At 41.1% G+C, this 22828-nt stretch overlaps 1 protein-coding gene and 1 long non-coding RNA gene across 4 annotated transcripts in view; one reads left to right on the top strand and one right to left on the bottom strand.

Annotated features, from left to right (window-relative positions):
• Fermt1 (FERM domain containing kindlin 1) overlaps positions 1–11447 on the bottom strand; it is a 36339-nt gene extending 24892 nt beyond the window's left edge. Inside the window, exons 1-5 of one of the 2 annotated variants that reach the window (XM_015482807.2) lie at positions 11315–11447; positions 8041–8209; positions 5215–5448; positions 2014–2154; positions 853–1066 (exon numbers count right to left, since the gene is read on the bottom strand). In XM_015482807.2, the coding sequence (XP_015338293.1) occupies positions 853–1066; positions 2014–2154; positions 5215–5448; positions 8041–8191 (740 nt within the window). In that variant the 5' untranslated portion in view covers positions 8192–8209; positions 11315–11447. Of the gene's footprint in view, positions 1–852; positions 1067–1618; positions 1962–2013; positions 2155–5214; positions 5449–8040; positions 8210–11314 lie in introns of those variants that run through there. The other variant, XM_048811293.1, reaches the window with a different exon arrangement.
• Positions 10163–12869, top strand: LOC125619043. 2 transcript variants are annotated; one of them, XR_007350515.1, is made up of 3 exons: positions 10443–10954; positions 11202–11585; positions 11923–12869. It is a non-coding gene; the product is annotated as an uncharacterized LOC125619043 (long non-coding RNA). The 2 variants fall into 2 exon arrangements; XR_007350514.1 differs by lacking the exon at positions 11202–11585 and having other exon boundaries at positions 10163–10954.
• The last annotated feature ends 9959 nt before the right edge of the window (positions 12870–22828 follow it).

The raw sequence follows: 22828 nt of genomic DNA on the forward strand, positions 1-22828 counted from the left end.
TGAGCATCACCGAATACCACTGAACAGAAGTGGCCTGAACTCCCATTCTATTACTCCTTGTGGAATAGCAAGAATAATCAAGATATAATCTCCTTTCTAAAGGAAATGACAATCTTTGGCCGGGGTGGGGGGTGGGGGGCCGTGATCAAGACTTATAATAAAGGAAGAAGGTGACAGTGGAGTAAGGTATGTCAGGGAAGTGACTGATCAACCTGGATTAGTGATACTCAGGAAGAGGTCTGTGGTTGAGCCTTCAGAGACTGAGAAGTAGAGACAGGAGGTGGAGCAGTGACAGTAACAGTACCCCCATGAAGCACATTGAGGGACAGGAGGTCACAGTAGGATACAGAGACACCCATGGGAGTCAGGTCTTACGGAGAGTGACTGCTGTTAACAAGGTTGACTTTGTTTGGTGGGCAATGGAAAATAAAAGAAATGGTGGTTTGAGAAACCGTGTGGGTGTATTTTCTGAGAACATTTCAAACAGAGGCCCAGGACTTGCCCTTAGAAGGCCTACTGGGACAACGTGAGCCTTGGATCTCCCCAACTGGTCATGAAAACCAACATACTCATAAACTACTCACAAACATTCCATAAAGCATACTTGGCACACCTGGAGCAGAAGAGCATTATATTTACATATATCAATCCATTGAGTTACCCAAACACACAGATTTTATCACAGTTGAAAGGTACTGAAATGACCACAGGCTGCATTTATGCCTTTTTTGCTGCTTAAGTCAACTACTAAAGCACAGTTCCCAGGACTGTTAACTTAAAACTTAAACACTCCCTGATCTCTGGGACAACTCTCTCACTAAGAGAGAAGCAAAATAGAAGTCACGTCCTTACCCTGCGTTAAGCTTGGCTTTATCAATCAGAGACCGAGGCTGGTACATATCAGCAAGTGCCTCTGGTGACGGGGGTGGCTGGCTGAATGCGAGGATGTTGCAGTTTTGTTCTGTTAAAGGGCTGTCAGTGAACCAAGTTATGGTGGAGGATGCCGGAGTTCCATTGATGGGGTCATAGGTAGGAGTCATGGTCTTACTGTATAAGCCAGGACTTCCTGCAGAGCAAGAGGTAGATGGATCTCATGAGAGATTCAGGTGGGAATTTTTAGAAAAAAGAAGTACTCCCATTCCTTACACTAAAATGAAATTTGACTTTCAATGTTTATATCATTTAGAATGATCAGAGGAGTTATGATGGTTAGGAGATCAGTTATATACAGACAAAGACCTTGTCTACTGTATATTCAGTTTCTGGGAACTCAAAGATATAAAAGTTTCCTCAAATAAAAAATGTTGGGGACCATTTTTCTAACTCAAAGCTCTCTTATTTCAACAGAAGCCTTGATGCTATTAGAGAACTGGGGACCTCACAGAGCACAGGTGCAAAATATGTTTCAGGTACTCCTGAATCACATAGCAGTGCTTGGCCAATTCTAAGAATACAGCAAGTCAATTATTTGGCTCAAGTTTGCATAAGGTACACAGACCTCTTTTATTCTTTGCATTGCAATATACTGCACAAGAAAGCCCTCAATATTGCAAGCATGCTAGAAACTTGATTATTTTGATATAAAAAGAAAATTATGATACCTCTCCAGAATTTTTACCTGGAGAAATTTCCCCTCATTCCCAATGAGAACTTGAATTCAGGAAAGAATTGCACTAAAATAGAATCAGGAAGAGAAAAGTATATTTGAGTAATCCAAAGTATCTCCTTTTTAAATATTCTTTTATCCCCGTATCCCCGGTTTATGGACATCTGTACCAAAATTTCCATTCTCAGAAACACAAGATTTGCAATTACAACAATGAATTATTAAGCTTATCTGCTGAAAAAAAAAAAGGTCTGAAATAAAATTTTGTTATTTCCAAACTTAACTAGGTAGCTCTTCCTCATCTCATTGATCCTAAAATTTTATTCCTCCTTTGAGGGGAAGAGAAAGGCCTATTTTCCCTCTTTGGTTTTCTTCTACATTCACAAATTAAAACAAATCTTACTTACCTGGTGACCCTGTTGGAGAACTCTCCAGGTTGAGAATATCTTCAATTATGGGCTCCTTATTATTTTTATCTTTCTTTTTCTTTTTCTTAAAAAAGTCACCAGAAGGCTTTAACAAGGAAAGTTCTTCTGATCTTCTAATATCTAAAATAAAATAATAAATAATAATTTTTTTTAAAAGAAGAAAAATAAATAGGATAAAGAGCATTTCGAGACTCAGAGCCATTTTCTGCATTTAACACCATATCTCCAGAAATCCCCGGGAAGTAAACAGAACTAAATTGAATCACTTTTAAAGACATAAAAGGGGAATAGTTGTCTTTAGACTCTCTAAACTGTGTGTGTCTGTGGGTAAATAGTGGAGGAAGATTCAGTCTAATATAATTTCTAGTTTGCTTTTTAATTTATTATGAAAATACTTCAAATACATTCAAAGCAAAGGAAATAGCATAATATCCTCCTTCCTACACTTCACTGCCAGCCTCAACCACTACTAACGTTGTACCATTGTTGTGATTTCCATTTGCCACCAACTCTTCCCTGCCTCCCTCCGTTTTGTTTTTGTCTTAAAAAAAAAAAAATCAAGGGCCCATCTCCTTTTTTCTTTGTGGACCCCAAACCCCTAAAACCTTCATCTCATACACTGTCCAGCAGGTTTTTTCACACCCTGCCACCTCTTCTGGGCGCTTGCCATTTCACTGCTTCCAGAGCCTTTGTGTCTCTCTCTGCCTGAGGGCTTGCTCTGGAGGCCAGCAGGGCACGCAGTGCTCTCCAAAATCATCCCTCAGTGGTGCACAAGCACATTGTCCCTAGGGTGGTAAGCCCTGAGGCTGTGGCTGAACTGTCTCTCAGAGGTCCCCAGTGGCCCACAGCTGAGGTCTGATAGCTTGATATTTCCAATCTCACTTCCCCACCCACACCTGGTGTTTACTGATAACATCTGCTAAGAAACTGTTTATACTTGACTTCTCTCCTCGGGTCTGCTTCCATAGATCCCAGACTAAGATAAGCCCCCTTCCCTGCCATTCACCCAATATGTGCATTATTGCTGATCAGAATTGCCAATAACCATTACCACACTGAGTGGCTATAACACCAAGAACAAGCCAAGGGATGTGATGACCGAGGGTCCCTGGGCAGCATTCCTGGGTGTCCGTGCACTGGCTCCTGTTAGATTTTCTCAATCAATCAGTTCACACACTGCTTAGTACCAAAGTGGAGCCCAGCAGTGCAGCTTGATTCTCTCCCCAGTAGCCCGGGATGTCTGACTGACAGGTTGCAAAGCACACCTGCGGCCACTCAGAATGCATGATTTATGCACAACCCTAGAGATGAACCAAAAAGCCTGGCTAAAGATGTAAGCATTAAACAAAAATCAATAGCAGCACCTCTATCTCCAAGTCCGGGATCTGTGTCCTCCCCCCCACAGTCCCCCACTGACAAACACAGTGGGGGGGGGGACCTTATACAACCTAAATGGATTTAGCTTCAGTTGATCAGATATAAAAAGACAATGAATGGAAATGTCAACTTCCTTCCTTGCCTCCTGGGTTTTACGGTACTGGGGCACTAAAACACTGAGCTACATCCCCATCCCTCTTTAAGATAGGGTCTTGCTAAGTTGCTGAGGCTGGCTTCGAAATCAAGATCCTCCTGCCTCAGCCTTAGTGTCACAGGGATTACAGGTGTGTGCCACTGTACCTAGCTCAGGAAGTGCTTTCTGCCCTCATGCTGTTTCATGCTGTACTGGCCCTCCCTGTGCAGCACTGGCATTCCCAATCCTACTGATCCTTTCCCTCTTTTCTCTATATTGTCACCCCTTTTAAAGCACCTCTATTATTTTCTTATTACATTTATTGGCTATTATTTGCCTCTGCCTGCTAGGATGCAAGCACCAAGAGGGCAGGAAACCTAGAATCTTTATCACTAATGTCTCCCCCGCGCTCAACACGCTGCCTGTCACATAGTAAGTGTTCAGTAAACATTTGTTGAATGATGCGGTTCACAGTTGAATGGAGGAGACAGATTCCTCAAGGATATATTATGTATTGGGTGTTCAAGAACTGACTTTTGGTCTTAGTATCAAACTTCTTTGATATGAACACTATAAAAAGCAAACACTTCAAAAAACTATAAAAGGAGAGCACCTTCATAGACCTAGTTTTCCTCCTTTTATGAACTCTCAAAAAGAAGAAATGGGTTAAATAGTGTTGTCTCTATGAGTGTTTTACTTTGGGACACAGATCCATAAGGAATTAGGCTTCCATTCACAATTAGTGTACTTTTCTGCTTAAAATAAATCTCACTGGTAATTTAAAATAAATCTCACTGACTCACAGCTATTTGCTGGAGTCAGGTGTTAGTGAAGTAATGGAGACAGCAGCAGCAGAAGAAGAAGAAGTGAAGATACGTCAGCTCTTTCAGTGATGAAGGGTTTAACAGAAACTCTTTCTGGGGGGGTTGTCTTTAATAATGATTTGAGCGTAGCTTGAAGAAATGAATTTGCAGAGCAATCTTCGTGGTTTGTCTCTTCTATCTATGAAGGTCTTTTTTAGTTTTTGCTCCCTAGATTTAACTGATTTATTTATTTATCTTTTTCCCCTATTTTTTATTGGCGCATTCTTGTTGTACATAATGGTGGGGTTTATTGTTACATATTTTCACATGCAAATGAGATGCAAATACATGCAAACATAACAACATAATTGGACCAATATCACTCCCCAGTATTCCCCCTTTTTGTTCTCTCCTCCCTGCCCTGGTCCCTTACCTCTACTCTATTGATTGCCCTTTGAACTGCATGAGAGTCTCTCAACTCTTCTTTTCCCTTTTACTTTACAAATATCTTTAAAAAAATTTTTTTTAAGTTGTAGATGCACACAATACCTTATTTTATTTATTTATTTTTATGTGATGCTAAGGATTGAACCCAGTGCCTCAACACATGCCAGGTGAGCACTCTACCACTGAGCCACAACCCCAACCCTACAAATGTCTTTTTGAAACAGTTTTAAGCTGTATGGAAATGAATCTGATGTGGGTCAAGGATGTTCTATTTAGTTTAACTGCACTGTGATGGCTGCAGTACCTGGACTTTGCAGTGTACTTCCCAATAAAGCGGGTGCTTTCTAATCAGCCATTCGGGGTATGCAGAAAGCAGCACACACAAGCGTCTAAAGGGCACAGGGGCCCCTGGGTACTCACTCAGGCTTTTGCAGATGTCACTGACAGCCTTAAACACCACAGCCGAGAAGCTGACTCGCAACCTCACCGTCTTCATGTTAGGCAGCCGAAGGCGCAGCATTTTGTGCTGAGGGGTGAAGAGAAGCTTGGCATCTGCCTGAACCCCACATTTGTCCAGGGTCCAGTGGGTTTTCAGAAGCCAGCAATGTTTCTGTTCCCACCAAAGAGCAAAATCTGACCAGTCTTGAGCTATGTCTACAAAGATGGAAGACACAATTAGGCAAAATGAGGAGAAGCAGAAGGAGCTCTGGAGGGTTCAGACTCCCCCGGAATCCATTTCACTGCGTATAAAACCTGGAATAAACAACCCTCTTTGGCTCCCCATCTCTTTTTACAGCTCAAGGCTCAACAATCCTTGGCTGCTCTACAGTCACCAAGGCCTGGCAGGGAGAAAACAATGTATGAACCCTCCCATCATTTACATTTAAGTAGCAAGAGGAGCAGAAGCATGACATTTTCGTTTTTTGAAGAATGCTGATGCTGAAGTTATTTTTCCTAAAATCCCTCTGTGCCACTGTCCTTTCTGGAAGGCCAGAAGCATGTGGCTTTGTTTAATGCATCTTATTTCTCTCACAGAAATAGATTCTTATTCTGGGTGCAGCAGCGCATGCCTGTAATCCCAGCCGCTCGTTAGGCTGAGCAGGAGGATTGCTAGTTCAAAGCCCAGTCTCAGCAATATAGTGAGGCCCTAAGCAAGTTACTGAAACCCTGCTTCAAAAATTTAAAAAAAATAGAAACAAAAGGGCTGGGGATGTGGCTCAGAGGTTAAGCACCCTTGGGTTCAATTTGTGGTACCAAAAAAAAAAAAAAAAGGAAATGAATCCTTACACTCCAGATCACAAGGTATCAACAGTCCCCAAAGTCCACATAGAAGTGCAGTAAAGCTGACGTTTCCCTCTCTCAATAATGGCCCAGTCTTCTAGTAGCACCATAGTCCCATTTTCAAAACATCTACACCAAAATCAGAGTTGCATATTTTCTCCCTCTCAACATTAGCACTGATATTGAATCTTTCCTCTCCTTCACCACTGGTTTAAAGATGAATCCCTTCATCAACGTTGTAGTCAATATTCAACCATTCTTTTGGCTAGTGTTTTTGTATGGATATTCAATATTCAACCATTCTTTTGGCTAAATACAGGAATGCTAGTGTTTTTGTATGGATATGAAGTGTCTCCACAGATTTTATGCTGAAGGCTTGGACCCCACTGTAGCAGTGTTTAGAGGTGGGGATTTGGGCAAATGATTGGATCCTGGGAACTCTGATCTCATCAGTGGATTAATCTATTGAAGGTTTCACAGCTGATTCTAGGTTAAGAACGTGGGTCACTGGGGCCAGGTCTGGGAAGGACATAACTAGTCCTTATCCACTTCCTTGAGCAAGTGTTTTTTCATTCTTTCTCTTTCTCTCTCCCTGTCTCCCTCTCTCTTTCCCTGAGACTGAGGCAGATTCATACAATGAAATATTATATAGCAGGAAAATAAATGAAACAATATGAGTGACTATCTCAGACGTAATGTTGGGTGAAAGAAGATGTGTAAGAGTATATCCTGTATAATTATATTTATATGAAGTTCAAAAACAAGCAAAATTGTTCCTGTGATGTTAGAGGCCAGGTTAGTAGTTACCCTTAGTGGACTAACAATTAGGAGAAATCAGATTTGGGGCATGGGTCAGAGAACAGATTAGGAAACAGGTCATGGTCTATGTAATCTGGGTGATTAGTTACATGACTGAAAATTCATTGAATCATACCCTTATGATAAATGTACTTTTCCACATTTCAGTCAATTTCCTTAAAAAGGCTTTATCTCATTAGCATAAATAGGGAAGCTATTACCAAAGTCTTTTCATAAACAAAGGAAATAGAATGTCATCAAATTTTAGGCCTAATAATGTTGACATGGTGACTTCCTGATGTGAAGACTCTGACCCAAGAGACTTCACTTTCTCTGTTTGAACAAGTACAGTAGCAGATGATAGATAAATGTTTTTTATAGTTTGGGTCTGAAATGTCCCCCAAAAGCTCACATGTTGAAGGCCTGTCCCCAGCTGGTGACAGTACTGGGAGGTGGTGGAAAATTTAGAAGGTGGTCTAGTTGTAGGAAGCAGATCATTGGGGGCGTGCCTTTGAAGGGTTTATTTTTCCTGCTTGTTCTCTCCCTACCCCCAAACTTCCTAGCCACCACGAGGTAACCTCTACCACATGCTCCTGCCATAATGTTTGGACTTACCCCAGACCCAAAGTAATGGAGCCAACTGGCTGTGGACTAAAATATCTGAAATCACAAGCCAAAATAAACCTTGCCTTTTTAAAGTTGATTTCCTCAGGTATTTTGTCACAGTGACAGAAGGCTGATTAACACAGTGTTAAAAGACACATCGGCACCAAATGCACTTTATCATTGAACAATCAAGTATTAACAGGGAACTGACACAGTGGTTTAATGCCATGCCACCTAAAATCATCTTAGACATCACCGGTGGCAAGGACTTTGTCCATGTGGAAGTACAGCACTCTACCTATTTGGGAACATGAGTTTGTCACCAAAGACTCAAGTTTTCACAAAGGTGATAAATTTTGTTTGAGGTTCTTGCAGGACCCATTATTTCTCTCTGTCCTGGAAGAGATTGGGGAACAAGGAAGAGGGCTGTGCTCTACAGGCAACTGTGAGATGAATGACCAGAAGAAATTACATGATCTGGCAACCTAGACCAACTATGCAGCAGTGATGTAGCAGAGAGCATTTCTACTACACAGAAACCATCGAGAAAGAGGAACTTACTGATCTTTTCTACCAACTTGAGCATCACACCCCCGACATGCAGGTCTCCGGACACTCTCAGTGTGATGTCTCTTGGCTCCTTTTCATTTGGATTGTGAACTTGGACCATGAGCTCCCAGGATGCAGATGCAAAGTCACTGGATGAGATCATAGTGGCACAGGCAGGTGTCTGTTGAATAAAAATGAGGACATAGATCAGAACAGGTGAGAAGGGAACTGGAAAGGGCTAGTAGATCCTGCAGAACAAAACACTTTTTTGTTTCTGTATTTGATTTTTGCCTGGTCTTCAAAAGATTCCACAGCGTTCCTGGTGCCCAGACATTAAATTCAGCATCTTAATAGTAGAGACAAAATGTCTTATAAAAATGGACCTAAATCATCTAAATTTCTGTATTTTATCTTTCTGTCTACATCCACACTTCCAGGACCCCTTGGCTATGTTTTGTTGTTTGCCCATCCAATCAATTTTTACTTTCCTTCTCTATTGAATTTTCTCTGAACTATTCCAACAAAAGTCAATTCTCCATGGTATATATTTTTTTTAAAATCAACATTATTGAGGTACGGTTCACCTAAAACAAAACACGCAGATTTTAAATGACATACAGTTTGATGTATTTTGTTGCATGCAGATTGTACTTCAACAAAGTTGACTTTAAAAAAAGATTCCATTAAAACTTTTTTCTATCTTTAATAAATTTGTATTACCACATTCCTCCCCCAAATATCTGTATCTTCTGGCATGAAAGCTCAAAAAAAAAAAATAAATAAAAACACAACAAAATTATTTCTATGTCAGTCATTATTCTACTTTAAACACATATAAGTAAAGATATAGGCCATTAATAATCAGTGCTATGTATTTGATTTACTTAAGTTACTGTATTAGATCATATAGAAGTTGATATGTAAATGCACTTTTGGCAAAATAATTTTAAAACAGGGTGAGACACATAAAAAGCCTACTCTTCAAAGTGCAGATGGGGGTGGGAACTTCAAACCTCTTAGCTCAAAGGAAGAAACTAAGCAGTATCAACACTAAAATGTATCAGGGGTTATAGGAACATTCGAATCCAAAACTGGCAAGACTAAAAGTTGAGATGTCAGTGTCTTTTAAATAGTAAGAAATGGTATTACAAATCCTGGTTGTTTTAAGATCATTTAAATCATTATGAGAAATCCATGTTTTCATAAGGCCTACATTGAGAAAAATCAATGCACTCATATTTCCACATCAGGGTTTCTTTTCTAACTGTAAGCACACAGATCCCTTGGGGATCTTATTAAAATGCAGATTCCATTCAGCTGATCTGGAGTAGGGCCCTGGGCCTCTGCATTTCTAACAGCTCCAGTGATGCTTTGTAAGGATTCTGGCTGTGGAAATGTACAAGGCAGTGTTCCTCTGGTGCGCAGACTCCCAGAAGGTAATAGGCACTCTGTTTTCCACACTTGGAATGTTTGTCCCTGGAACTAGTAAGATGACCAATACATGCTCGGTGCCTAGCTGCTATGGTAATGTCCTTCTGAGGAGGCTCTGTGCTACACATACAGTCTTATCAGCTTTGACCCTGTTTTTTTTTTGTTGTTGTTGTTATTATTAATTTTTTTTTAGTTGTAGAGGGATACAATACATTTATTTTATTTATTTATTTTTATATGGTGCTGAGGACTGAACTCAGTGCCTCACACGTGCTAGGCAAGCGCTCTACCCCTGAGCTATAACCTAGCTCCAGGAACACTGTTTTATAACAAATCAAATTGAACCCATCCACGTCATACTACTCTTGAGTTTATATGAAACTCCACATTTGTTAGCACCAGGACAATCTAGTTAAATAGAATGGCTGGCTCTGCAAACCTGAACAGGCTTAGAACAGATTTAGTATGTCTGAATCAATCAAGAGTTCAGAGTATTTCCTAATGTTTTATAACCAGAGGATTCAAAGGCGGCAATACATAGATACATACACCTCTCATTGCAGAGGTTCACAGGGCAACCTCTTTCATAAGCAATGCCCTGAAGAGATTATATGAGGCCTCACGGTTGGCTTCTGTCATCATTAGTTTGCAGTATTATTTTCTGGGTAATGCATTGTGCATTAACTATTGTCCTTGAGTTACCTCCTTCACGCTCTGGGCAATTCCCATTTCTAAATGAGAAAACTCAGGCTCAAAGAAGTTAGGCTACTTGTCTGAAGTAACACAGGTTAGATAGTGGAGCCCAGACATTAATCCACATCTTTCTTACTCCTACTTGCCTACCACACTGGGAAATGTCCTGGGTAATTAATAGGAAAGATAATGTTTAAAACCACAGAGTGAAACTTTTCACAGCCTTTGCATTTCTATCAACACAAATCTTTACCCAGTGGAGAGACAATAAAGATAGCCCCTTCATAGGTGAACTCACAACTTGGCATTGAAATGCTTGGCTGCAAGAGCCTTATAATTTCTAAATTGCTATGCTCTGAGCTTTCATTTTAAAATGTTTTGTACATAAAGAAAATGACCTTTCTTTTAAGGTGACTCCTTGTACATAAAGAAAATGACCTTTCTTTTAAGGTGACTCCTTGCTGCTGTTCCACGGACAATCAGACACCAGGTCTTTTCCTGACCCTTGTTGATTAAAACACCCCTTGTATAGGCAATAGATGGTGATTTCCTTACAACGAAGTCCTACCTGGTTCTAACCTGTTTTCCCCACATTCCTTTCCTATCGTTCTGAGCCTTGTGTTTTTGAACGAACTTCTCATCTGCAGCAAGCTGTTACTTGTTGAGAACAGCAAACTTTAGCTGGGGAAAACATATCTTAGGAGACCCAAACAAGAAACAAAACGCAACGGGAGACGTGCCTTTCCTGGTGAAGTTCAGCGGCCCTTCACAGAAAATGCAAGAGAGAAATCGAGGAAAAGGGGTAGGTAGTGGGAGATAAGCCCCACGCTTTCCCTGGAGGATCAGGTGGTGCTCAGTGTCTGAAGGCCATTTGCTGTGTTTGTCGCTAGCACTGCGGGGTCCTGGGGTGGGTGCCTGGTGGGTCAGAAACCTGCCTCTTACCCATTAATGCTGCAGTACCTGGGACTGGACATAAAGTTTTTGCGCAGCCAGAAGCACAGGCCAAAGAAAGTGGTCGCACCCCAACGACATTATTTTCAATCCAACAGCCGTTTAACTGAAGAGGGCTGCACCAGTGAAGGGGACAGCGGTCTCAGGACTCAGCAGCACGCATCAAAGCCTCCAGAACCCCTGTGCCCAGCTCTAAGCCCTGAGCACCCACCTTCTTTTCCGGCCTGTTGCGTCCAGTCTTGCAGATCGACACGTGAAAAGGTGCACCCCTAGAGACCCGGGCAGATACCACCCCAGGCGGGGCCGGGGGCTGCTCTGGCGAGGTGGAACTTGCGGGGACAAGCAGTCGCAGCGGCAGTTCGGCTCGGTAATGGCAGGCAGGGGCGGGTGGCTTGGTGCGCTGGCGAAGCTGCTCCGGGACCTCCCGCAGAGGCTCGGCGTCTGCAGGCAGCCCAGCACCGCGCACCAGGTGCACCTTCTTGGTACGCGGCCCCCAGCTACACCGCCAAGGCCAGCGCAGCGGGGCAGGCGAGAGCACGCCCAGTCCCGGGCTTGCCTCGTCTTGCGGTCCAGGAGAGCTAGGCACAGTCTACGGAATTTTTTTTTTTTTTTTTTAAGAGCAAAAGGTGGTAAAAGGGGTGCTTTGGAGCAAGACGGCTGGAGGACCTGGGACACGTGCTCACCCTGCGCCCTCTCCTGCTGCCTCTTATCCCTCTTTTCTTAGACTACCTTGGATTTTCCCAGCACCCCCACCCCCCCACACCCCACCCCGGGATCGGCCCATGTGCTTGAAGTTTTGCACTTTTTCTTTCCCTCAAGGTACACCAACTGCCCCCACCCCCTGGGTGTGCGCAGCCCTGGAAAATCCCCGTTTCCTTGTAAAGAGCCCTGGAGCGCTTGTGATCAGCGACGTGGGAAAAACAAAACGATTCATCTCTGAGTAAGGCGTGATGCAAATCCTCAAGAAGATTTGATACCTAAGGATGGAAGACCCCCTGGTGACCCAAGGCCTATACTGGTGAGGCAGTCTGGACCGCGCCTGGATAGCTCATCTCAGGATCATCACTCAGTCCAGACTGTTAGCTTCCTGTCGAATTTCATTGGTTTCATTCCCTACAAATTGGTCTATCCAGTATAATATTCCCTTTGCTATTCAGATCATTTAAAATATTTTTTTTCAAGGTCTTCTGTTTTGAGATTATCATTTTGTATGACTTTATTTTTCTTTACACTAAGTGGGGATTGGTGGCTCTTAGTATTAAAGTATTGCTTTCTATTTCTTTATTCAAATCTCTCCATCTTACCTTTTTATTTTTTGGAAGTATGATGTGAGTTGCAAGTGTATCAACTCTTTTGCAATACTACTTTTATCTTTATGCAATACTACTTTTCCTCTTTCCAAAAAAATTTTTAAATTTAAGATATTTTATCTCATATAACTTTTTGTTTTAAAATGTGTTGCATACCATAATTTTTCTATCCCAGCTTTCTTTTGCCGACTTTCATATGTAACATTCTTATATCCTTATGCTTTCAGTCTGTGTCCTTAGATTTAGTAGCCTGTAGATTACATAGTTGTATTTTTTTTTAGATTTAATTCTGTTATTCAAGCTTTTCGTTTTGATTGGTGTTATGTAGTAATGCATTTATAATTAAATGAATTTCTAAAAGTGGGAAAAAAAGAATCTTCTGTGTTCATGGTGCAAATAATGAAATAGTATCTATTATTAGTTACCCATACACTGATAAACTGACTTGGAAATTAACACTGTCAAAAAGGAAAATCTTGTCCTATTTGGGAGCCTAAGGTAGGAAGATCACAAGTTCAAGGTTAGTTTCAGCAAACTGGAAAGACCCATGTTACAAAATAAAACATAAAAAGGGCTGGGAATGTAGTTCAGGGGTGGAGAACCCCTGAGTTCAATTTCTAGTACTGCCAAAAAAAAAAAAAAAAAAAAAAAAAAGAGAAAGAAAAGGCATGCCTACATTATCATGCCAGACACGAGTAGAGAAATATAGTCATAGTTCATAGTCTTTGAATACAAAAGGGATATAAATAAGTAGAAGGTCTTTGAAAGTCTCAGCTGCTTCAATTTGTTAAACCGAGTAGCTTTCTTCCACTAGTGCGGTCCCACTATCTTTGATGAACCTTTAAAGTTAAAAAAAAATTCTATGTATTCTATAATTTAGTCTGAGAAAACTGCTTGAAGGAGGTGGAGGGTTTTTTTTTTTTTCTGATTGATGGTTTCATTTGACAAAGCAAATGGGGTACTACCCAATATAAAGGTCTCCATTGAGTCTTCAGCTAATAAACATGCTAAATATCTGGAACTAAGTAAGAAATGCAACAGACAACTAAAAAGTATTTTTTATTTTCATCAAGACTTTGGGATGCACAAAATGGGCTGGCTGTGTTCATGTGCAGGGAGAACATGTTTTGTTCTGCTGAAAGCGGAATGTGCTTATAATAGCTATGTTCTCCTTTCCAACTGCATGGATAACCAGCACTCTCAATGCCCAGGCAAGTTCTAAAATGTTCTTCTTGCCATGGTGGAAAGGGTGTGTCCTGATGTATCTGCAGCCCCTGGATGAAGAGGGTGAGCAAGAGCAAGGAAGAATAAAAAGAGCCTCACCAGAGGCTGTGCTAGAGCCAGATGTTTATAATGAAGAAGCAAGAAACACACCGACTCTCCTTCCCTCTGGGTCTCCTGCAGAGTTCCTTCCCTTTCCTCTTCCTTTGCCCTTTCTCTTGTTATACTGCATCCATCTCAGGCAAAAGACACAAAGGAGATAAGAGTGATAATTAGGTCTTCCTCCCTGCTAATTATAAAGTTCCTTTCCATGGAGATAATAGTTACCTGTTTCTTTGGAACCTTCCAGAGATAGTCTATACATGTAGATTATTTTTGCTTCTTAAGCAAGTAATAGAATTTCCAAACATTGCTCTGCATTTTGCTTTTCTCACTGTAATATATTTGGGTGACTGTAGAAGACACCAGTCATATTCATAACTTGGAATGTCCTTTTTAATATGCATGGAAATACCTATGTTTTAATCCTAGTCCAGAAGTCAGAACTCAAATTCCCTTGCAGCTGGGGCACAGGCCTATGACTTACGCGATTTCATTCAGATACAAAAGGATTTTAGTTTGGAAGTGAGTGAGCTTCCATTCTTCTGATGTGGCTGGTGGCATGAGTGCGTGAGTGTGAGGATGGTAGTGACAGTGTTGGTGATTTCCTGAAGGCTGACTTCCTGATGTAGAAGGCATGTGACAGCATTGGCTAGTGGTAGTAACAAGAGTAATGAAGTCAAGGTCACATGCTGCAATGGTGATTCCTCCCTCATGTCAGTTCTAAATATTGTTGCAGGTATTGCCCTTTAATTTTTTTCCCATTGCAGTGCTGGGGACCAAATGCATGGCCTCAGGCTTGCTAGGCAAACACTCTACCAACTGAGCTACATCGTCAGCCCCAGACACTGTGACACTGTTCTTGATGCTTAGCTCCAAGTCTCTTTCTTTAGTTGTCCTCAAAAATTCTGTGAGTATTGTTATTATTTGTCACTCAAGGCTTAACCTACCCTTGGTGGCTGTCATGGGTTCTGTTACATGTACCTGACAAAGAATATCATACCCAGAAGTGAGGAGCAGATGGGACTTTGGGCAAAGAGGGGACAAACATTGCAGGGAGGAAAGCTGGTGGATTCTTGTTACGCAGCGGCAAATATTTGCTTAAACTACCATATACAATACTTTAAGATGTGGATTGTGAGCTGAAGGAGGCTGGAGCATTAGGGAAACATAACCTGAATATTCACAATGTTGATTTGAATGGATGACTTTTTGCCTTTTCAACAAATTATTGATAGAGAGGATGTGCCCAGATCAGAAGCAAACTGCTGACGGGGGAGACTGAGACACTTTCCTTTGCCAGGGCAGGCTCTCTGCTGTAGGTAGAGGTCCAACTTGACTGAAAATTCCACAATTTGGGCTGAAAGAATAAACTACCATTTTCTTCAAACCAAAGCAAGTATACACAGCTGTTTGAGGGAAATGAATAGCAGACCTTTGTAATACCATGATTATGAAGGTAATTGAAAGAGCCCATGTACCAGATGCATGGGTAGTGTGTGTTGTTCAAAACAGCCACAAGATCATCAAGGGAAACTTCCAGTATTCTCCAGTGTCCTGTGTTTAATTCTCATTATTCATGGTAGTTTTTTTTTTTTTTTCATAAAGTTACTGCAAACATGGAATTAGCCAGTACTGACCATTGCTCCTAAGGGAAATATGCACATGTGTGTGCACACACACATTTTATATAGATTACAACTCTCGGTCCTACAGACAGCTCATCCTGGTAGATCCCCATCCCCTACCCCCGTGGTCCTGGAGATTGAATATGGGGTCTCATGCATGCCAGGATATAGACTAATGATCTATATTCCTAGCCTGAGCCCCTTTTAAAAAAATGTTGAAGGATTAGAAGTGTTAAGCGGCTGGCCTGAGGTCACCTCACTAATAGGGGCCAGAATAGGATTCAAATTCCATCCAAATGGCCCCAGAGCCAGAGCTTCTTACACTATACTACTTTGGGCTCTCCATCTTCTGGTCACCTCTGCATGAAAGCAGAAAGCAGAGTGTTGCTTCAGTGGTACGTGAGCACAGTAGGGGCAACTCAAGATTTTTTCTACCAACAGCAAAAGCACCGTGAGGATGGGTTTTGGAGTTACAAATAAGATTTAGCTAGCAGACAAATTCACAAATGTGGAATTTTCTAGTCATGAGGGTGGACTATATAAAAAGCTAAAAGAATTAAAAATGGCTGCCCTTGGGGGAAACTGGATATGGAATGAGAGGACATTGAGTATGGAACTGTTACTTATAATCAAACACACGTTTTAATTTGTCAAAATATTTAAAGTAAGTAATTTTTCAAAAATATCTCACATCACTGCTTCTCTCATACTTTTCCTTCTCCTTCCAGTGGAATGGTAAGAAATGTGATCTGCTGTTGTTGGGTATCGTTTCCCCAACCAACTCATGAGGATCCCAAGATTATTCTAGGAAAGTCACAGCATTCTGGAAGGGGGTCTGTTGTCTCCACTTCCCACTGGTCTCTGAAAGTCTGTCTTCTTTAAACACGTATTTGAAAGAAGTGTCTTTCTTCTGAGCTCAGTTCAGAGTTGAGGCTAGCCCTATGGCTCCCAAGGCACACAATGAGCACCTCTTTGGCATCTTCATTCTGGGAAGGGGATAGATAGTTCCTGAGGTGGGAATGGAGGCAGATAGCCCCAACTGCTTACTTGGAATTACATATGGCCCAGTTGCTTCCAATCCTTGATGGCCAGGAGGGTGTGAGGTATAGCCTGCAGTGTCCTGGGTCACCTAAGCAGCCATTTATAAGGTAAGCCTTTGGTGAGTTCTTTCTATGTGCCAGGCACAGTGCCTCATTCTTTGCATGCATTATCTCATAACTTCAGGTAACATTTTACAGATGAGGAAACTGAAGCTTAGGGAGTTTAAACAATTTGCCTGGGGTTGCCAGGCTACTAAATGGCAAATTAAGGGTTTGAATTCTCCCATTTAACTTCTAAACCAATGTTCTCAAGGGCTCACAAGACTGTCTGCACACACATGCCATTTCCTAATTATATCTGGTTGGGAGAGGTCCAGTTTATGGCGGAGTATGAAACTTTATTGTCACAGTGAGGGCTTTTCCTCCCTGGATGGTTAGCTCTGTGCTTCCTGCCTTTGTTTAGACTGTTCCTTGCATCTGGACTGCCCTCCCATCCATTCCTAATGTGCAGATCTTCCTTTAAGACCCAGCTCTGCAGGAGGCCAGACTGTGACAACAGTATTTGGAGGAAGGAGAAATTTTAACTTTGAGTGAAGATTGACCTTTTAATTATTACATGGAACTGGACAATCTGTTACTAGGCAGATTTCCCCCCAAAGGCCAGCCATGTCTGGAGCACGGCTCCAGATACAAGAGGCCCAGATGAAAGCTGTTCTGATTTTCTTCGGTGGGATAAAAACCAATATCCCCCTTTTCTGTCTCAAAAGGCAGAAGGGGAAACAAAACAACAACAAAAAAATTTTTTAATTGTACTCCATGATCTTGTTCGACCAATTTACTTGTGATAGAAATATATTTTAATAATTCCTAATGTAATTTCAAAGCTTTGTATTGTTCGTATGTACCCACTTTATTTTAATCCATTGAATCTACTGTTTCAAATTATCTCCATTTCCCCCCAACCTAACACTGTGCTAAATCTTTGTGCAAGTGCTTAATTGCTTCCTTATGACTTTTTTTTTTTTTTTTTAACATGTAGGATTACTTGGTCAAAGATTATGGGTATTTAAAGGGTTTTGGTGTGATTAGATTATCTTTTCTTTTTTTTTAACCAAAAAGATTGTACTCAGTAATATTCTCTTTAGCAGTATGTCAGAGCTCCTCTGAGATCATTATTTGTTGTTATCATGCGCTGTCTTTTACTAAAATTTGAAGTGTTCTGCCAGGCCTTTGTGTTACACAGCTTTGGACAGGTAAGTGAGATTGCGTGGGAATATATGGCGCACAACTGAAAATATAATATGCATGTGTTTATTGCTTTACAGTTTAACAAAAAACATTTTCACATACCTTAGTTCAAGGCTTTTCAGACTGTAACAGGTATATGAAGCTCCCGAGGATCTTATTAAAACGCAGTTTCTGACTCTCTAGGTCTAGGATGGGACCTGAGAATCTGCATTCTAGCTCCCAGGTGATGCCAATGCCGCTGGTATGCAGACTACATTTTGAAAAACTAGCCTTCATTCATCAGAGTTCCAATAATAATTTGCCCAGGTAGATCTTATCATCCTTATTTTAATGAGGAGGAAATTAAAACCTAGGTTAAGTAACCTGTCTGCAATGCTAACCATGCAGCCAATTTGGAGCTTGTTTTTCTATTCATTTTATTTGTTCCTTCACTCACTTATTTATTTATTTTTTCAGATGCATTGTAAGTGAAATCAAGTCATTGCTTTGTGTAACTTGTCTTCTATGAAAAAGACCAAAAGTCAAGTACGTTGATACAAATAAAACATAATTCCAGGTAATAAAAAAAAATGTTTTAACAAGGAAATAAACCAGGGTAAGGGGTTGATTATAAACCAAAAGAGTGTTCTGAAGCTAAAGTTTACTGCTTGCTTCTCCTCAAATAAAAGATTCACTATTGCTCAGCACTTGTTGGTTCGTGTTTGGTTTTCACATTCATTTCCCAACTTAATTCTCACAATAACCCTGTGTTAAAGGTAGGGCAAAGACTACTGACACAGTCTAAACAGGTGAACTAGCAAAGCTTCTTCAACTAAAACACAGAGGAAGAGCATCACCTCATTAAACAAAGGAGACTGGAAAAAGCATTTTGCTTTCACCAAGTCTACCAAGGAGCTACTTGGCCTCTTCTTGCCAAGCTTCAAGGCTGATGGAGAAGGGGATGTGGGAGAGGTTGGGGGTGGGGTCGTCTGCAACAAATTGAGCCTCTTGTCTTGGAGAATTGGGTCTAACTGTTTAGGATGTTCTGTTGTAGGCAATATAAACCAACTCAGTATCAGAAAGAGGATAAACACAAAATTAAAAAGAGCTTATGGTAAGGCTATTGGGACGTGATCCACAGAATTAAAGAAAATCTCCAAGTCAGAGTTTGGAAAGCACAGAAATCAAGGAAAATCCGTCACCTAGAGTGTCCTCTCAGGCTCCTTTTTTGTAATGCATGGGTTTCCTGAGTCAGCAGGCTTCACATGTTATTAGTGGACTTGTGTCCCCCACCAATGATATGCTGAAGTCTTCATCCCTAGTACGTCTGAATGTGACCTTATTTGGAAATAGGGTCTTGTAGATGTAATCAAGTGGAGAGGAGGTCATACTGGCAGAGGATGGGCCCCAAGCTAATATGACTTCTTCCTCGGCCACCTTCTTCCTGGGTTCCTCATGAACTAAGTATCTCCAAAAGAACCCACTTCCAAAATCCATCATGTTAGAAATTAAACTTTTTTTTTTTTGTACTGGGGATTGAAACCAGGGATATTCAACCACTGAGCCGCATCGGCAGTCCTTTTTGTTCTTGTTTTTTTTTTTTGAGACAGGGTCTCACTAAGTTGCTTGGGGCCTTGCTTCATTGCTGAGTTTGGCCTTGAACTTGTGAACTTCCTGCCTTAACCTCCCAAATCATTGGGATTACAGGCACGCATCCCTTTGCCTGACAAGGAATTAGATTTCAATATGAATTTTGGGAAGGGGATAACAAACATTCTGTCCAAAACAGAAGGTGCTTCCCCTGTAGTTTTGGAGGGATCTTGGCTCTGCTGACACCTTAATTTTTTTTAATCACATTTTTAAAATTGGAGAATTATTGTTGTACATAATGATGGGATTTGTTGTCACATTTTCATACGTGTGCACAACATCACAATATAATTTGGCCAGTATCACTCCTCAGCATTTACCCTCTCCTTCTCCACCTCTCACCTCCTGATTCCTTTCCTCTGTTGATGTCCCTTTGATTTTCATGACATCTCTCTCTCTCCTATTTTTTTTCCATTTTCCTTTCTAGCTTCCGCATATGAGAGGAAACACATGACCCTTGCCTTTCTGAGTTTGACTTATTTTGCTTGACATAATGATCTCTAGTTCCATCCGTTTCCCTTCAAATGACATAATTTCATTTTTCTTTAGGGATGAATAAAATTCCATTATGTATATATTCTATCTGGTTCTATAGTTTGGATACTGTGATACCTTCATTCGGGTCTCTAGAATTACTACGTAGTTTTAAGCCACCCAGTTTGTGATTCTTGGTTATATCACTTCTATGAAACAAATACAGTGTCTCTCTGCTCTGAGTTCAATTGCCAGGTGCCAACATCTGAGTGGTCCAGGTTAGGTTCTGCGCCTGGCTATGAGGATGTACTTGGGAGAGTTGGTGGTTCTCCAAATGGCACAGAGATGTTGTCACCAGAAGTAAGAAGAGTGGTTGAAGGCAGTGAAACCAGGTGCCCCTGGTACCAACCCACAAGCTGCAGAAGCCCCATGGCCTGGGGTGAAGGTTCAGGAATATGCAGGTCACTTCCTGCTGACCAGAAGTGCTAATGGGTGAGGTGGGCCCTCTGTCTCTTAGAAGAATTTCCTGGGTCTTTCTGTTACCTTTAACTTTTGCCCATTTACAATACGATGCTTTCCCTGTTCCTCCCCCAACAACCTGCTCATGAATACATTACTGACTTCTCCCTTCATCATCTCATTTCCTCATTCTCTTGGGGGTGCTCCTAGGATCTCCATCCAAATATGCCACTTACAGTTGAATTTGTACCCCAGTGTCTACTTATGGGTGGTAATGCCTACCTATATGCTTTGCCACAACCACTGAAAAGCCATAGAGAAAGCACTTATCTATGGATGTGCCCAGTGAGTAAGGAGCTTCAGTTTCAGGCCATCTGCAATCTTATCCCCTCTTCCTCACCCCAAAACACTGACTTTCCTCCTAGATAGGGGTAATGTAACAGAGGTCCTAGTGTCAAGACCTGTATGCTAGAAAATAGATGCCTCTTCCACAGACCTCTCTCATCATTTAAACGAAGTCCCAGTTTTATTTTGTGCTTGGAAAATATTATGCAGGTAATGGTCAAATCATCTCAGACTGTCTTAGGCTGTCACCTCCATAGGCAGAAGCTGAGACAAGAAAGCAGGGTCACTTGGTTCATTGATTGGGGGGCCTTCAGGGAGAAGAGAGTGAGGGTAGGTGGGGGAAGGAACTAAGCAAGGGTATAACTATGTTAAGTCTTACATTGGCCTGGTAGTTGTCCCCCCCCTTGAGATAAGTGGGTGGCCTTCTGTAGCCCTGCATTAGTAAGTCATTGGATGCATGTCATTGCCAGGAGAGGGAAGTTATTACCAGTTGGTGGAGGTGGTGCCCATTGGTCAAGAGCTTTTCTTGGGGAATGGATGCAGCTATGACTGTTGGCAGCCAACCTACAAAAAAGCTGTGAGATGTGTGCCAGTCTGGTGTCTGACAGTGGTGTGTGTGTGTGCATGTGCGCGTGAGAGAGAGAGAGAGAGAGAGAGAGAGAGAGAGAGAACAAGAGAGAGAATGCAATATCTGGTGGTTGTGGTTTCCATTGATAATCTGCTTTTGAAGTTACATCAACTGCCTCAATTATTCTCTCATCCCTTTCTTATCCTCACTCATAGTCAAAGAAGTAGATTTAAAAAAAGAAAAATACACAAAGAGGTCTAATGGCTCAGCTCATTCTCTATTTATTTATTCTTTTAATTTCATTTATTCAGAACTTTTATCAAACACCTCCTATGTCCTAGGATCTGATCCATTAACACATCCAAATGCTTGTAGTAGTTTTGTGATTTCTTCCTGCTGGGAAAAAATCATGTTTATATATAATCTGAACATTATCACAAATATCCAGGTCATTATACTGAGTCTTTCCATTTTTTAAATCATCTACCTATTCACATAGCAATCCAGACATCCACTTGTTCACTTTCTTGGCTACCCATCCACCCACCACCCCATCCATCCATTCACCCACGCATTGGCTTTCCCACCCTTTCACTCACCCATTCACTATTAACTCAACTCCGTACTTGTCTGCTCATTTGCAAAACCACCTATTCATTCATCTAACACTTCATAATTGAGTACCTACCACCTGCCAGGTAATAGTCCTAGGTTTAGTCAATCAATCAATATTTGCTGAGTACCTTCTAAGTGCCAGATACTGTTCTAGGTGCTGGAGATAAAGCTGTAAATAGGAAGATATGGTCCTTGCCCTCATGGACTTTGTAATTCATGTGTAAGACCAGACATTCAACCAACAATTAGGAAGGTAAAATGTGAAGATACTTCTCCCCCTCCTAATACCATTCCCTGTGAGTTTCCTCTCTCCTTGGTGTGTTTGAAAAGTTTTGATTTTGAAAAAATTATAAAGAATTTAGCATAGATGACTATATTGAGTCAATATATTGACTATATTTCTTTCTTTAATATAGTCATAGAATGACTATATTGAGGAAAGAAACATCTTCCAGAGCTGAGTGGGATTTATGTCCACTAGATTCTAAGATCCTGAAGGGCCATAAGTGTAGGTTTTAATTCATTGCTTTATCTTTAGGGCCTATCCCCTAGTAGGCGTCAAGCAAATATTTTCTAAACGATAAAGAGGGTTCAGACTCACTCTGTAGTTTCCTGAGTTTTGACTCATTGAAATATTTAAAGGAAAAAAATTTTTAAAAAGAAATAAGTACTTTCAGTAATATAGGCTTACAAATTCTTATGGCTGTTCTATGTTAGCCAGAGTATAAGTGTGTAATCAGCCCAGAAAATAAAATTGTGTAGATTAAAGAATCCAGACGGACAATACAAAGCTGATTAACTTTTAAAAATCCCCAAAGAAATACTAGTACTAGGAAAGCATATAGAAAATACGACTATCAAGTAAACATACACTAGGAAAAGAATATTCTCAATACCAGTAAGCTTGGCAAGATTGAGATAGTCAAATGACACTTTGCAATGTATTTTCCACATGTTTCAATTCTTTTGTTGAACAAATATTTGCTTTAAAATATATTTTGCTGTATTATAAGATGCATGTTGGTGGTAACAGATGTGGAATGTTCACCTGCATGGAAACTCTCTCCTCCCTCAGAGGACCGCCTGGAT

This window comes from Marmota marmota, unplaced genomic scaffold (genome assembly GCF_001458135.2).
Source record: "Marmota marmota marmota unplaced genomic scaffold, marMar, whole genome shotgun sequence".
Lineage (NCBI taxonomy): Eukaryota > Metazoa > Chordata > Mammalia > Rodentia > Sciuridae > Marmota > Marmota marmota.